The 15402-nt window shown below is 37.9% G+C and overlaps 1 protein-coding gene across 1 annotated transcript in view; it reads right to left on the bottom strand.

Moving 5' to 3' along the window:
* Positions 1-15402, bottom strand: part of TRPA1 (transient receptor potential cation channel subfamily A member 1) — a 62757-nt gene that overhangs the window by 36750 nt on the left and 10605 nt on the right. The window contains exons 4-9 of the mRNA XM_040995682.1: positions 12336-12443; positions 8271-8379; positions 7601-7746; positions 6517-6653; positions 2782-2830; positions 85-184 (exon numbers count right to left, since the gene is read on the bottom strand). Coding sequence (XP_040851616.1) covers positions 85-184; positions 2782-2830; positions 6517-6653; positions 7601-7746; positions 8271-8379; positions 12336-12443 — 649 coding nt within the window. The remainder of the gene's footprint in view (positions 1-84; positions 185-2781; positions 2831-6516; positions 6654-7600; positions 7747-8270; positions 8380-12335; positions 12444-15402) is intronic.

Genomic DNA, 15402 nt, shown 5'->3' with positions numbered 1-15402 from the left:
TAGCACACAGTAGAAGATTAATAAATATTTGTCTAACTATATTGAGTTGTAGTTCCTAAGCCTTGAGTTGGTCCCTATTGGTACCTTTAGAAAGCAGTAAGTTTACAACATTCCAAGATGCAGAAGCAGTTGCTGACATAAGTGGAGAGCGTCCTTCAGCATCAGTGATATTAATATCAGCTCCCTAAAATAAGCCAATTAACAGAGTTTAAGAACAAATTGGTTTACATTACCATCTCTAAATAATATTAATTCATTGGAATAGAATATCTATGTTACGACTAGTACCGAAGCATATAACTATCCAATTGCTTGAGATTTCCATGTAATTTCATTGTTGTAACACCAGAAATTAAGGCATTCTTTCATAATGTCAACAATGATATTATTCTCACACGGTAGGCTTATGACTTGCCTAAACCAGTAACAGCTCTATTACTACCTAAACCATAAAAATAAAATCCTTGTACTTACAGCAATAATTATTTCTCATTGTGAAAAATGATTTTTAAAAGTCTATCATTAAAAAAAGTCTATCATTTACCTTCCAAATGTATATGGAATTTTTTTAAATTTAAGAAAAATTATTTATATTTTTTAAAAATCTACCTCATCTGAAATAAATGAACTGAAATAACTGAATTGAAATAAATCAAATCCTGAAGTAAAATGTTAGGAAAACATTCACTAAGGAAAAGTTGAATGTAAAAATCACTATATATAAATGACCAATTTTTTTTTCATGCTTTTGTAATTTGATTGCAGAGAGAGAGAACTTCTATTGCCCTGGCTCATCCTTCAAGTGCCTACAACACTGAAGGTTAGGCCAGGACAAAGGCAGGAGTCAGGACTCCCCGAGTGGCAGGGATGGATTTAATTTAGTCATTACTGCTGCTCCCAGAGTCCTCCTGAACTGGAAGCTGGAGTCATGTAATCAAATACTGAATCCTGCTATGTAATGTGGGATGCAAGCGTCTAGCAGGCATCTCAACCTCTAAGCCATACATGCATACACTTGTTGCACTTTTAAAAGTTTTGTTTGATTGAGTAATAGTAATAAGGAGGACAATTCAGAAAAGAGTAAAAACGGTACTCAAAATGCAAGTAGGGTAATACAGGAATTTTGTATACTGGATAAAATATTCAGATCTTGTGAGTTTTGAAAACTACTAGCCATGCCATTCCTAACCAAATTTCCATATTCTTTTAGGAATGTGTTTGCTTACTTGGGGCTCTACTCTGCTGTTCACCAATAGTCACTGAGTATGTGAGTCTAGCCAAATTCTTCCTTCTGCAATTCAAATGTATTTACTCCTGTTTCTCTGTCTCTCTTTTTCCTTCTTTATTATTTCATGGATGCTTTTTCAAATTTCAACTTTAAATTAATATTTAACACATTATATAAACTCTGTAAGCACAGATATTTCATAATTATATAACTATTGTCGGCAGCATTCATATTTGTATGCAGACATATATACCTGTGCGCATTTTTAAGTAAATGAAACAATATTTATCACCAGAGTTACTTTTATTTATGTGGTATGATAAAAAGCAAAACACCTTTTACTATTTTACAAAAAGCATTCTATACTTTGGAAAGGGTAATAAAAATAGCTTGAAGTTCACTGGTGGTCATTTCTCTATTCTGTTGAATCCATTCGGTACAGCAGACAATGGCACCAGCATCCTCTTTGAATGCTGGACAGTTCTACTGTAGATTTCTTGCTGGGTAAAGAATTATTATATTTGCAGAAAAACAGGCATAACATGAAACTATGATATATAATGAGCATTCCCAGAATTCTTCTAGGTAAATACATAGCTTCAGTAGTTCTTGCTGATATCACATACGTGCTGAATACTACAAAGGGAATATATTCAGCGTTGATCTAATGGGCTTTCAATAAATTCACCACAGAGTTAGCCACAAAGGGCTTACTAAAAGCTCAAAAAGTGCTTGATTTTGGCTCTTAGGAGAAACAAAGTTCTAATGCTTTCAATTACAACAAACATTCAATAGTAGTTTTCAATTTCTCTGATTTTCTTTGTTTGAAAGTTGTCATCAGGTTGCTTTATGGGTGGCAGAGTCTACACCTCAAAGGCAGCAGAACTGAAGGAATGTCAGTGGAGTGGTCCAAACCTAATCCTCCCTGAGCACCAGCTAGCTCACAGTCCAGCAGAAGAGATTTCCTTGGTGCAAACATCTGACTTAGCAGTTAAGTCAGTGCTCTGTTTGTCTGCACCCTGTGTTGGAGCCTGGTTGGAGTCCCCACTTCCCTCTTCTGATCAGCTTACTACCCATGAGCACCCTGGGAAGCAGTAAATGATGGTGAAACTTCTTGGGATCCTGCCACCCATCTAGGGGGACCCATATGGAATTCCAGGTTCTTAATTTCAGCCTGGCCCAGGCATGGCTGTTAAACCCATTTAAGGAGTAAACTAGCAGATGGATGATCAAGCAATGTCTCTCTCTTTCTCTTTCTGACTTTCAGATAAAATGAAAATAAATAAGCAAAAAAAAAAAAATCGTTTCCCTTGCATTAGACCCACAAACTACTGATATTACAAACAGATACTATGCCAGAAAGTACCTTTTGTAATCTCAAATTATTTAGTCATATGTAATTCTCTATTTTGAAAAATCTGAAAATTATCCATGGGTAAACATTTTTCTAAGAAAGAATGTAAAATTTATTTTCTTTTTAAAACATCTAGTTTATGTAATTGTATTATTTTTCAGTAATAAACAACAATAAAAAGACTGAGTCAAATATTTACCACTGATACTAAGTATTCTGCCAGTTCGTAGTGATCAAATAATGAAGCTCTGAAAAAAAAAAACCAGAATTGAAGTATTATTGATAAAAGGTATAAAATAAAAATTAAGGAATTACTGATATAAACTTAGGAAGCGACAGAGCCTGAAAGGGAACTGCCTGGCCACTGAGAAACATTTAAATATTACTGAATTAGGAGGCTTTCAAAATGTATAGTTGATTCTGATTAGCATAGTATTTTCAAAGTACAAACAATAAGATAATACCACATTTATCACAACATTTAAAACCACAGTTATCGCAACTTTTTTTTAGCAAATACATTTTCTCCTGTAAATTCCTCATGAAGTGTTTTGAAGGGATAATAACATCTCTCCCCAAAAAGAAAAGACAACACATGGTTGGTCGTGGGAAATAGCAGGCTCTAAAATGCTCCCCCATAAAGATGCTGTTTGGCAAAAGGTAACAGAGAAGCAGTAGGTATCCTGTTTTTGATGAAACTACAATAATTACTCAGATAACTGAAGCCATTTTTATATCACTGCAAAGCCAGTCATAATAAAGCCAAGTAAAATTTTTAGTTTTGGTAAAACATCACCATGAAACAAAGACTATAAGATTTTGTTCCCAACTAAAAAACCCACTTTCTCTATGCAATACTATCTCACCCATTCTTGGCCTTCATATCTACATTTCAGAACCAGGTAGACAGTTTTTATAAATAATCCAAGCTGCTTGTAATATGATTAAAGTATACAAGGGGACTTAAAAGGTTCATTAAAAAATGGGATAATTCAAAGGTAAGGTTATTTTGATGAAAATTTTTAAAATTTTTGTAAAAATCACTTTACCTGAGCTTTGTGAAAATCTGTTTCATTAATTAGTTTTTTTAAAGATTTATTTTTATTATTTTTTTATTGGAAAGGCAAATATACAGAGAGGAGAGACAGAGAGGAAGATCTTCCGTCCCATGATTCACTCCCCAAGTGAGCACAACGGGCCGATACTATGCCAATCCGAAGCCAGGAGCCTCTTCCGGGTCTCCCACACGGGTGCAGGGTCCCAAAGCTTTGGGCTGTCCTCGACTGCTTTCCCAGGCCACAGGCAGGGAGCTGGAAGGGAAGCGGGGCTGCCGGGATTAGAACCAGCACCCATATGGGATCCCGGGCGTGCAAGGCGAGGACCTTTAACCACTTGCGCCACTGCGCCGGGCCCTCATTAATTAGTTTTTAATAATTTTAGGAAATGGATTAAAACATTGAAGCTACTTTTTCCCAAAAGAATTCCTTCTTACACATATTTTTATATTAAAATTATGTTCTAAGGAAACATAGTATCTGTACTCAAATCAACAGGTTTTCAAATTGCCAAATATTGGAATAAAAAATAAAGGTGTTTTTTTTTTTTAAATTCCTAAACGTCATCCCAGAGATTCTGATATAATCTGGCCTAAGAACCAGCATTGGTGTTTTCTATGCCCCTTTATGTTCTAACGTGCAACAGTTTAAAAATCTCTAGAGATTTTAATAAAAATTGAGGTTTTTGTTTTATTGTTTACTTTCATTTGAGTGGCAGCTTTTACATATAAGTCTTCTATCCACTGACTCACTTGCTGAATGGCCACAGCTGCCAGTGCTGAGCCAATGTGAAGCCAGGGACAAGGCATCTCTTCTAGGTCTCCCATGTGGGTACAAGGGTCCAAAGACTTGGGCTGGTCTTCACTGCTTTCCAAGCACATGAGCACGGAGCTGGATGGGAAGCAGAGCAGCAGGGATGCAAACCGGTGGCCATATGCGATGTCAATATTGCCTGTGGAAGATTAGTTTGTTGTACCTCCGCTCAGGCTCCCAATTTATTATTTTCATTTCAATGAATATTTTCTTTCTTTGTTTAGAGTTTCCAACTGAATTTTTTTTTCATATAAAAAATCCTGAATTCACATATCCCATTTTACTTTTAATAATCCTCAATGACCACAGTGCATTTTTACACATCTAGTTATTCCATGTTTTATTTTTGTGAATGACTTAGATTTCTTTATCTGAGAATTGTTTTAGTACTGACCACTGCTTCTATTTCCTTAGAAGTAAATTAATCTGGGGCCCAGCATGGTAGCTTAGTGGTTAAAGTCCTCACTTTGCATATGCTGGGACCCTATATGGGCACATGTTCATATCCCAGTTGTTCCACCTCCCTTTCAGCTCTCTGGCCTGGAAAAGCAGTCAAGGATGGGTCAAAGCCTTGGGACCCTGCACCCACATGGGAGACCCAGAAGGGGCCCCTGACTCCTGGCTTCTGACCAGCTCAGCTCCAGCCTTTGTGGCCACTTGGGGAGTAAACCAACAGGTGTAAGATCTTTCCCTCTGTCTCTCCTTCTCTCCATAAATCTGACTTTCCAGTAAAAATGAATAAATTGTTAAAAAGAAATAAATTAATCTTTTACTGATTGCATTGCTTTTTTGTTTCTCTTTGTGCTATGAAAGTTCAGTTTGAAATTCATCCTAAGTTTGATGACCTGCTGCTGCTAGTGCTTTTATTAACTTCTCCATGCATCTCCTCCTACTCTGTTCAAAAATAAACCTTATATTGGTACCTAGAGCTTCTTTTTCTCTTGGAGATATTATATGTTCAGTTCGTTACTGGAAGTATCAGTTCTTGTCTGCCTTTTCCAGACTTCCAGCTTGCTCACAGATCTGTGATATGTGTGTGCTTGAGTGCATGCATTGGGGGTTGGGGGTGGGGTGAGAGAAAAAAGAAACAGTTCGTCTCAGCCATCATTTCACTCAGGCAGAGCATTCAGTCTTTGTCATCCCAAAGAAATAGAGCTGCCTTCTGTTCCAGTATCTAGTGAATATATAGATTTGGACACTCCCCTGACATGTGTTTGTATTACATTACATAGAAATATTTCTTTCTTCCAATGACTTGGTGATGATTTCTTAAAATGCTGTAGTGTTGAAGATAAATGTTTAGCATGTGGGAATGTTCAAGATGGATTAGGGTGATGTTGAGTCTGAATGTCCCCTAGAACTCCTTTGTTGGAAATGTGGCCCTTGAAGCATCAGCGCTCAGAGGGGGGTCACGGAGAAGGCACTGAGGGCACTGCATCACCAGTGAGTGGTTTTGCCATGGAATCGAGGGCTCCTTAGTGCACTTGCTCTGTCTCCTTACATGTTCCCTCTGTCACACATTAGGAAAGTCATCTACAGATATCCACACTTGATGGCTTACTTTCCAATCTACAGAACCATGACCTGTCTATGGTCAAACTAGCCTGAATGTGCCCCATCTCAGGGCCTGGTTAATACTTGGATGGGAGAACCATAATTAAAAAGCAACCCTAACCTTTGTAAGTTACTCATATAGTCACAGTAACAGATCACAGACTTAGACACATGGCAGAGGTGAAGCATTTTTTTTCTTCTCCATTGCCTTCACTAAAACTGGAGTTAAAGCATGGAGAACTGAAACCGATTAGAAAAGATTGGGAATTGATCTTTAGTCTGCATTCACTGAGCTAAAAAACAATCCAGAAGATACTATCAAAGATTTTATTCTTTGAGAAGTTATTTCACTTTCTACTTTGATCCCCATGGGACACAGAGATTCCAATTAACTCTGCTCACTACCTCTGTTTTTTCTCTTTCAACTATAGAAACTTTGCTATCACACTTCCAACTTTTTCCAGCAACATTTAATAGGTTTAAAAACTAAAAACGGTAGATAAAAAGCTTGCCTGTGAAGCAGGGTCTCATGATTGCCATCGACTGCATTAACAATGTCACTGGTACCGGAATAGGATGATATCATCAGTTTAACAATCTCAGTGGCTCCTTGGCTGGCAGCGAAATGAAGGGCTGTGCACTTTGCATTCTGAAAAGTTTGGATACCAGAATCACTATTTACCTCTTGGCTCAAATATACAACACTTTTAGTTGGGATTCTCTTTTCCTCAGGTGAATAAAAGTTTAAAACATCAGATATAAGATGATGAGTTCATTGAAAAGCACTACTAAGAATGTATAGCTAAAAACATGCTTCTTTCAAGTTTGAAAGCCTGTGGCACACAATTCTGGCATCACTTTCTAAATATCATTCATACACCTCTGGGACTATTGGGACTGTGTTAAATTCATTGCTGTCAGCAGTTGGAGTATAATGTGATTCCAGGAGTAGCTCTGATGGCTACTCTTCATAGCTATACTAAAAGGAGGTAGGGACAGGGTCAAGAAGCAATAAAAAATTAAAAAATGAATCTATTCCACCTCCAGAAATCACAGCACATTCAGGTAGGTGTGAAGGGAGAATATGGTCATCTGAAACTTAAGAGGCTGAAGAAAGGAAGACTTGAACCATAAAATTTTAGTCAGAGACGCCAGGCGTGAGGTCAGAACCCAAGCTCAGCCAGATACATATGCTCAGAAACCAATTAAGGGGTCCTTTGGTTCAAAGACAACAGTGCTTCAGAAAGGAACTATAATCATAAACATTAAAGATTAATCTTAAATGTTCGTGGCTAACATTAATTATCTATCATTGCCTTTTGAGCATAGACCTCCATTCATTTACTGGAAGTACAACTCAATATGGTTTTTTTTTTTTTAACTGAGTCTACAGTTGCTTGTGTAGCTCTCAAAAGCATTCATCTGGATTGAAATTTGAGTTCTACTCCTTCACCTCTGCATGAACTGAAGGGAAGATCCCTTTTGTACAATATTCCTTCCCCAAATAAAGCGGCTATAAGACAGCTATAAAGCCTTTGTGGAAATATTCTATGATGATTCTAAAGGAAATGTATCATGGAGAATATAAACAACCACCTCTTTCTGGTCTATGCGTGCACCATTGTCCAGGCACAATTTAATCATCTCCAAATCACCACTCTGAACTGCAAAATGGAGCGGGCTGGCATTTCGAGTGTCCACAAAGTTTATCTGATACTCTTTGCGATATCCAAGTTTTTCACCTTTGGAAGAAGATAATATTTAAGTCAAATACTAAAAATAAACAATATATTTTTTTTTAAAGCACAGACATTTAGACTTACACAAAAGCCTGGGTGTAAATGCCATTAAATGTCTTGGAAAGTAATAGCATCTTCCACAACAAATATTTTTAACATACAGAAAGTAGAAAAACATGTACTCAAGATCAGTGTTGTCCCAAAGCATGTGAAACAATACCCTGTGATGCCAGCATCCCACATGGGCAGCAGTTTCAATCATGGCTGCTCCACTTCTGATGCAATACAACTAAAGAAAACAGCAAAAGATGCTCCAAGTGCTTCAACACCTACAATGTAAGTAACAGACCCAGATGAATTTCCTGGGTCCTGGCTTCCACTTGGCACAGTCCTAGCCATTTAGGTCATGTGGGAAGAAGACCAACTGGTGGAAGATTTTCTTTTTGTTTCTCCCTCTTTCTTTGTAACTCTGCCTTTCAAGTAACAAAAAATCTTTTTTTAAAAAGAAATATGTATATTTTACTCACCATACTCCAGCAATAATTCCAAGCATTTTTTAGCACCTGAAAATGCAGCATGGTGAACAGGGAAACATTTCCATTTGTTTGCTTTGCATATCCTTGCACCCTTTTTTAACTGGAGGAAAAAGTAAAAAGAGAATGAAAAATGCCAATGACAGATTTTTAGCCCAAATCATAATTGTGAAAAGAATTCATATACTTTGCTACGGTCATTTCATTAGTCTGTGCCTATTTTAAAATATGTAGAAAACTTCAGATTGTATGAAATCTTTGCAAGAAGATAATTTTAGAATTAGGATTAGATTGTGAAATGGGAGTACTTTACAGCTTCCAAATAGGAATTAAAATCAAATCACAAAATACCAATCTTGATATCTCAGCAAACTAAAAATCAACTCATTTTCAATAGGATTAGTGATATTTCTGAAAACATCATTTATGGTTACTATATTCATTCTGAATACCTAGTTGGATATGTAAGTGCAGAAGAGTGAAACGAGGCTTCCATCTTGCACATTAAATAAAAGTCAATTCAAAATAGATCAAGGTTATAAACATACCATCTGATACCTTAAATCAGCTAGAAGAAAATATCAGTGAAATTTTGCAAGACACAAGTATAGGCAAAAAATTCTTGGAAAAGATCCCAAAAACATAGGGAATAAAAATTTTTAAAATAGGGCCTGGAACAGTAACCTAGCAGCTAAGGTCCTCATCTTGAACATGCAAGGATATCATATAGGCGCTGGTTCTAATCCCGGAGGCCCCACTTTCCCTCCAGCTCCCTGCTTGTGGCCTGGGAAAGCAGTCAAGGATGACCCAAGGTCTTGGGACCCTGCACCCATGAGGGAAACCTGGAAGAACTCCTGGCTTCGGATTGGCTCAGCTCCAGCCATTGTGTTCACTTGGAGAGTGAATCATAGACAGAAGATCTTCCTTTCTGTCTTTCCTCCTCTTCTCTCTATATCTGACTTTGCAATAAAAATAAAATGAATCTTTAAAAAATGAAAAAAAATTAAAAACAATGAAATGTGATTACATCAAAGCAAACAAGCTTCTATACCATAAAGCAAGCCACCAACAAAGTGAAGAGTCAGTTAACAGAATGTGAGAAAATATTCACAAACTTCAACCAATAGAAAATTAATACATAGAAAATAGAAGGAGCTCAAGAAACGCAACAACATTAAAACTAAGTTTAGTTAAGGAATGGGAAAACCAGGTGGGAAGAAGAGTTTTACCAGGACTGCAGGAGGTGAACACAGGAAAAGAATTGTCTAGCCTGCTGATTTGTTTGATTCAACCAGAAGCATAGACAGAGCAGCAAACCCCAAAAAGGTAGTACAGGAATAGGGTGGATCTCATAGCACAACCCCCACCAGAAACACATCACATGCTACTTTGTGTAGGGAAGAAAAGGCCATGGGACAAGACTGAGCATGCACTAAGCTCAGATTGAACTCATGTCTGGCTCAGTGCATTGCACTGACATGGCAACCTACAGGTTCCACCCAACACAGGTTCAGGTAGCCCCCAGACATAATGGCCAGAGAATCAAAAAATCCACCAGCGGCACACCAGGCACCATTTTGTGCAGTGTGGCAAAGGCTTTGAGACTGGAGGGTACTCACTTCTGGCTCAATGCACTGCATTGGTCCCAGAGGAAAAATAATCCCAACTTTGGCAATATATGGGTCAAAATAGGTCCAGGTAGCTCTCAGACCTAATGGGCAACAAAGTTCTGCCAAGAACAGCACCAACAACAACCTATTTCTTTAGGGCACCTGGTGTCTTCATATTCCTGGGAACTGCTTGAACCAGAAGTAAGAGAAAGGTTGTACAGACAATGATGTAGCCACAGCACAAGATTACAGGAAGTAGAAAGTGGTGAGCCCGGAGCTGGGCTACAGAGACCATGGTGGAAGCCTAACATGAGACTAGGTCTGAAAATCCCTAAAGAGAGTGCACAAGTGAATGCAAAGAACACAGTACCAAACACAATAAGTAAAACTGAACTGCAGACCTATGGGTGACACAACTTAGAAACCTGCCCTCAGGAGAAGAATCTGCTAACCAGAAGTACAATGACCAACACCAAAAGAAGAGATAGATACACAATGACTATTGCTGAAAACTCCACTGCAAAGGAACAAAAGCCTTTGCCAAACCTAGAGTTAACTGAAAAATGCATAGAGAAAATGGGGTATACAGAAGTAAGAAAACTCATTATAAAGTTTCTAGCAGCAACAAGAAGCACATACAAGTTCAAGGAATTTAAGAAATATGTCACGCAGGAAACAGCAACACTGAGACAAAATCAAGCGGAATTATTAGCAATGAAAAGCACAATAGAGCATATTAAAATTTAGTGGAAAGTCTTCATAATAGAATGAATGAGGCAGTAGAGTCTCAGAATTGGAAGATAATTCCTGTCAAATTTGGGAAATGATAAAGAAAAAAAAACTAGAAGAGAAGCTGAGTCAAACTAAGAAAAAGTATTCAAGAATTAAGTGGCACTATTAAAATGCAAATTATAAGAATTCCTGGAGTTCCTGAAGGCACAGAAAGAGTCCAGATTTTTAAAAATGTATTAAATGAGATAATAAAGAAAAACATCCCTAATCTGGAGAAAGAATTGGAAAACAACATCCAGGACGGGCACAGAACTCCCAATATGGTTGACCAAAAGTAATCTTCACAACAACACATGATAATCAAGCTCTCTTCAGTTGAACATATGGAAAATATCCTTAAATGTGCAAGTGAAAAAAATCAGTTGACATCTAGACAAATGACAACCAGACTCACAGCTGACCTCTCACAGGAAACTCCATAAACCAGAAGAGAACGGAGAGACTTATTCTAGATTCTAAAAGGAAAAAAAAATTGTCTGCCTAGAATAATGTACCTAGCAAAGCTTTCCTTTGTCCTTCAAAATTTAAAATTCTTCCACAGTAAAGAAAAACTAAAAGAATCATGTCTTTTCCAGACCTGCCCTACAAATGATACTTAAAGATGTTCTTGACAGAGAAAAGGAATAGCATCTACCAAAATCATAGACGAATGTGAAGAACATCCCAGTAAATAATAACAGAAGACTAAATCAAACAATGAACAACCCATTGCTAAAATGACAGGACCAAATTACCACCTATTCACATTAACCCTGAATGTAAAGTGGCTTAAACCCATCAATCAAACCCCAGATTAGTAGACTAGATCAAAAAGCAAAACCCATATATATATTGCCTACTGGAGACACATTGCACCATCAAAGACCAGAAGAAACTATATCTCATGGATTTTGATGTGTAGGTAGTATATGTTAAAACTTACTCATATATTTAAATATCAGGTAAATATTTTTGCAATTATTTTATTCCATTTTTCCTTCTCTCTGAGATTAGTGTATATGAAAAACTCTGACAAAAATGTATGATATGGCTCAGAAAACATATAAGAGGCTAAGGAACATTGAAAGGGAGATATATACTGGAATTTCAGAAGCATACTTAGGCAGTGTACCACTTGAAGCAGGGTAAACTGCTGAGTCAGCCCTCTGATTGGCTCACTATCGTCAGGGACAAGTCTACAGATCTTGAATCATTAAATCACATCTGTCCTTTCTGAGAGTTCACTGCAAAAATTTCTTTCGATCTTGGGAACAGAAACGGCAGTTATACTTTTGGCTTTTATGTTAAAGGCCCAATCTTCATGCAACTGACTACATTTTCCTTTGCAGTGATCATCTGGAAACTCAGAGTCAAATTCATGACCTGTGTTTATTAAGATAGAGGCTATCAGACTTTTACATTTTATATTTTGACCACAAGTATCGCCTTAATCTTTTCTACCAATATTTTCATTCATTTCAATTTTCTAAGATTTTCTTTTATTCTATATTGTTAGTCTTCTGTAAGCAATCTAAGATCCACTTAGGATTTAAGTGTTGTATACATCTATATAAATATACAGAATACTTTTCTCATCCCACATTCTGTTTTATTTTCCCAAGGTGAGAAACTGAAGGAAGAATGTAAATAATAGTGTTGAATTCATGTAAATACAAACCAGGATTTCCAATGCTTCACTGTTATCTTTAGAGCATGCAGTTATCACAGCTGTGTTTCCATTTTCTCCTTCCAAATCAATATCTGTTCCACTGTAGTCAGTCAAAATCTATAAAAAAAGGTGAGGAACAATCAACAAAGAACCAAAAAACAAGTGTCATATTGTATCAGGTCAAGCTACTGCCTGTGATGCCAGCATCCTACATGAGTTCAAGCCCAGCTGCTCCAGTTCCATAGTAGTTCTAATCCCTGTTGCTCTGCCTCTCATCCAGCTTCATGCTCATGTGCCAGGGGAAGCAACAGAAGATGGCATTCCAAGCTTCTGGCCTTGACCTGGCCATTGTGGTTATTGGCCATTTGGGGAGTGAACCAACAGACAGAAAGTCTCTCTCACTCCCTTTTGCTCGCTCTCTCTCTTTTCCTATCACTTTGCCTTTTTTTTAAATTTATTTTATTTTATTGCAAAGTCAGATATATATAGAGAGAAGGTGAGACAGAGAGGAAGATCTTCTGTCCAATCATTCGCTCCCCAAGTAACCACAATGGCTGGAGTTGTGCCAATCCGAGGAGCCAGGAGTTCTTCCAGGTTTCCCTCATGGGTACAGGGTTCCAAGGCCTTGGGAATTCCTTGACTGCTTTCCCAGGCCACAGGCAAGGAACTGGATGGATAGCGAGGTCTCTGGGATTAGAACCAGTGCCCATATGGGATCCTGGCATGTTCAAGGCAATGACTTTAGCTGGTAGGCCACCAATTATTTTGTCTTTAAAATTATCTAAAATAGTAAAATTAAATCTTTACACAGAAACAAACTTGGAGATTTTCAAATGAGCTGCTGGTCTTTCACAATGTTATATTATCTTGATTGCTTGAGGCCCTGCATTATTCCTCATTTCTCATCCCTCTCCCATATAAATTTTTGCACAGAGGGTACAAAATGCATTCAACAGATGGATGAATACATTTTAGTATTGCATCAATTAAGATGATATTGATTTTTGGAACTGGAAATAAGAAATGCAAATAATTGTTAACATAGTCTCAATTTTCTCACTTATATTATGTGAGATACCTCAACTAATATATTTAAGAACATAAATATCAGGAGCATAAATATCAGAACATGAATATCTTGAAATGTAGAGAAGATAAATAGAAAAGAAGGAGAAGAGAAGAAGGGGAGGAGATTATTGCCACAGGCCATTCTAATCTCCTCCTCAGACTTCCGTGAGGTTTCTCTGCTGAAACAGGTCCTCAGCACTCCCCTTCCCCTTTACTTATTCATTCATCCAGTAGTCAAAATTTACCAGAAAACTGTTGAGGACTGTCTGTGTTCACATTAACAAGACATCGTCCCTGCTTCAAGGATAACCATCCAGTGGGGGAAGAAAAGCACACGAAGGTTTGTTGACAAAATCATGTAGCGCAGTGGATTCAGCAGCTGCCAGCAGACTGGCATTCTATATGAGTGCCAGTTCAAGACCTGGTCACCCCACTTCCATTTCAGCTCTGTGTTAACGTGCTTGTTTCCGTGCAGTGGGTGTGGAAGACAGGAAGGTGTCTGGAGAACTGTTTCCCTGCAGGCAAGGCCACGAGGAATTTTCTGCTGCATGGCAGGGCCCAGTGGATGTCTCTGCACCACCTGAAGGTGGTTCCACCTCCCCTTGAATGGACACCTGACTACCCTGCTGAGAATTCTGTAACATATTTAGGCATTGTTTGCCACTGCAGAGTTGGCTTTTACTATCAATGTGAGCTTGGAAGTTGATGTTGCTGATAAGGTCTTGCAAAAGGGCCTTTTATAATTCATGCTCTCTCAGTTTCTGCTGCCTCCATTTGACCATCCTTAATCTTTGGGTCCCTCATTCTGTGATTAATTTCCTCCCTTAACTGATTCAAGATTAATTTTAGAATGAGGCTTGTAGTAGGGATGTGTTACTGATTGATACGCACTTTTTATTCTATTCTATTGAGAACTTCCTGACCACAGGAAGATAACATCCTGTTTTAAGGTGAAATAAAAGGCAGAATTATCCTGGGAAACACCCACTTCACCATGATATAAAAAGTCTGTGCCAGAGCTTGTGACTGTTTCTGTATAAACAAAGAGGACAGCTTTCTTTCATTGTCCATTATGATCATGAAGTCATAGTGGTATGTTTCTTTTCTCTCTACGCTTACTCCACGAACTCTTCTCGAGTTCCTAACTTGGCTGGAGCTGGACTCTGACATTAATGCTTCTGAGGAGGCAACAGAAGACAGCCCCAAGTGCTTGGATCCACATACACATGTGGGAGACTCAGTAGAAGCACTGGGAACCTGGCTTCAGCCTGACCTGACCCTGGCCACTGCAGTCATTTGAGAAATGACTGTCTTTCAAATAAACAGATCTGTAAAGAAATCTTATGCTCGGAATTAGGACACAGCTATCACAATGAGCAACAGGTTCCCCACTACTTCCATGCTATATTTAAGGGAGCTAAGGTCTCATAAGGGTAAAGGGGTTTTCAACTAAGGATAACCTGGATCTCAAGAATCTCTGTTGAGTTGCAGATAATTAGGCTTTGCTGTGGCTGCATCCAACAGCCAGATCATTATCAATATTCTTTCTGCAGGAAATCGTATATTCCAGATAGACTACCTGGGAAGTGAACTTCTAGAACATGATCCATTTATAAACTGCAATTTTGTGTAAGGAGGCATGTTTGCTTCCTAGTGGGCCTATGAGATCTGAGGCAGAGTTTAAAAATCATGTCTTGACTCTTACCCTTAAGGCATTTATTAGTGTTTCCTTGATTTGAACATACTCATTCTTGAACATTGAAAAACAATGAGAGTTCTCATTAGTAAGTATCCTAGGTCTCCTGAATACTAATCATGGTGACAGGTCATCCAGGCTAACAAAAATAATAAATCCTGATTGCTTCTCTGTTTTCACCAAAACATTCATCACACTCCATCTTCTAGTTATCAGACAAGTCGGGTAAGGCCTGAACTTGAGAACATAAAAATGAGAACAAAGTTCTAAATTCTTGTTTTCATCAGTGAAGTGACATGAACCAAGTTATTG

The sequence above is a fragment of the Ochotona curzoniae genome, unplaced genomic scaffold (assembly GCF_017591425.1).
Source record: "Ochotona curzoniae isolate NIBS_2020 unplaced genomic scaffold, NIBS_Ocur_1.0 contig_1071, whole genome shotgun sequence".
Lineage (NCBI taxonomy): Eukaryota > Metazoa > Chordata > Mammalia > Lagomorpha > Ochotonidae > Ochotona > Ochotona curzoniae.
The sequence above is the reverse complement of the archived record's forward strand: the minus strand, read 5'-3'. Positions and strand labels throughout refer to the sequence as shown.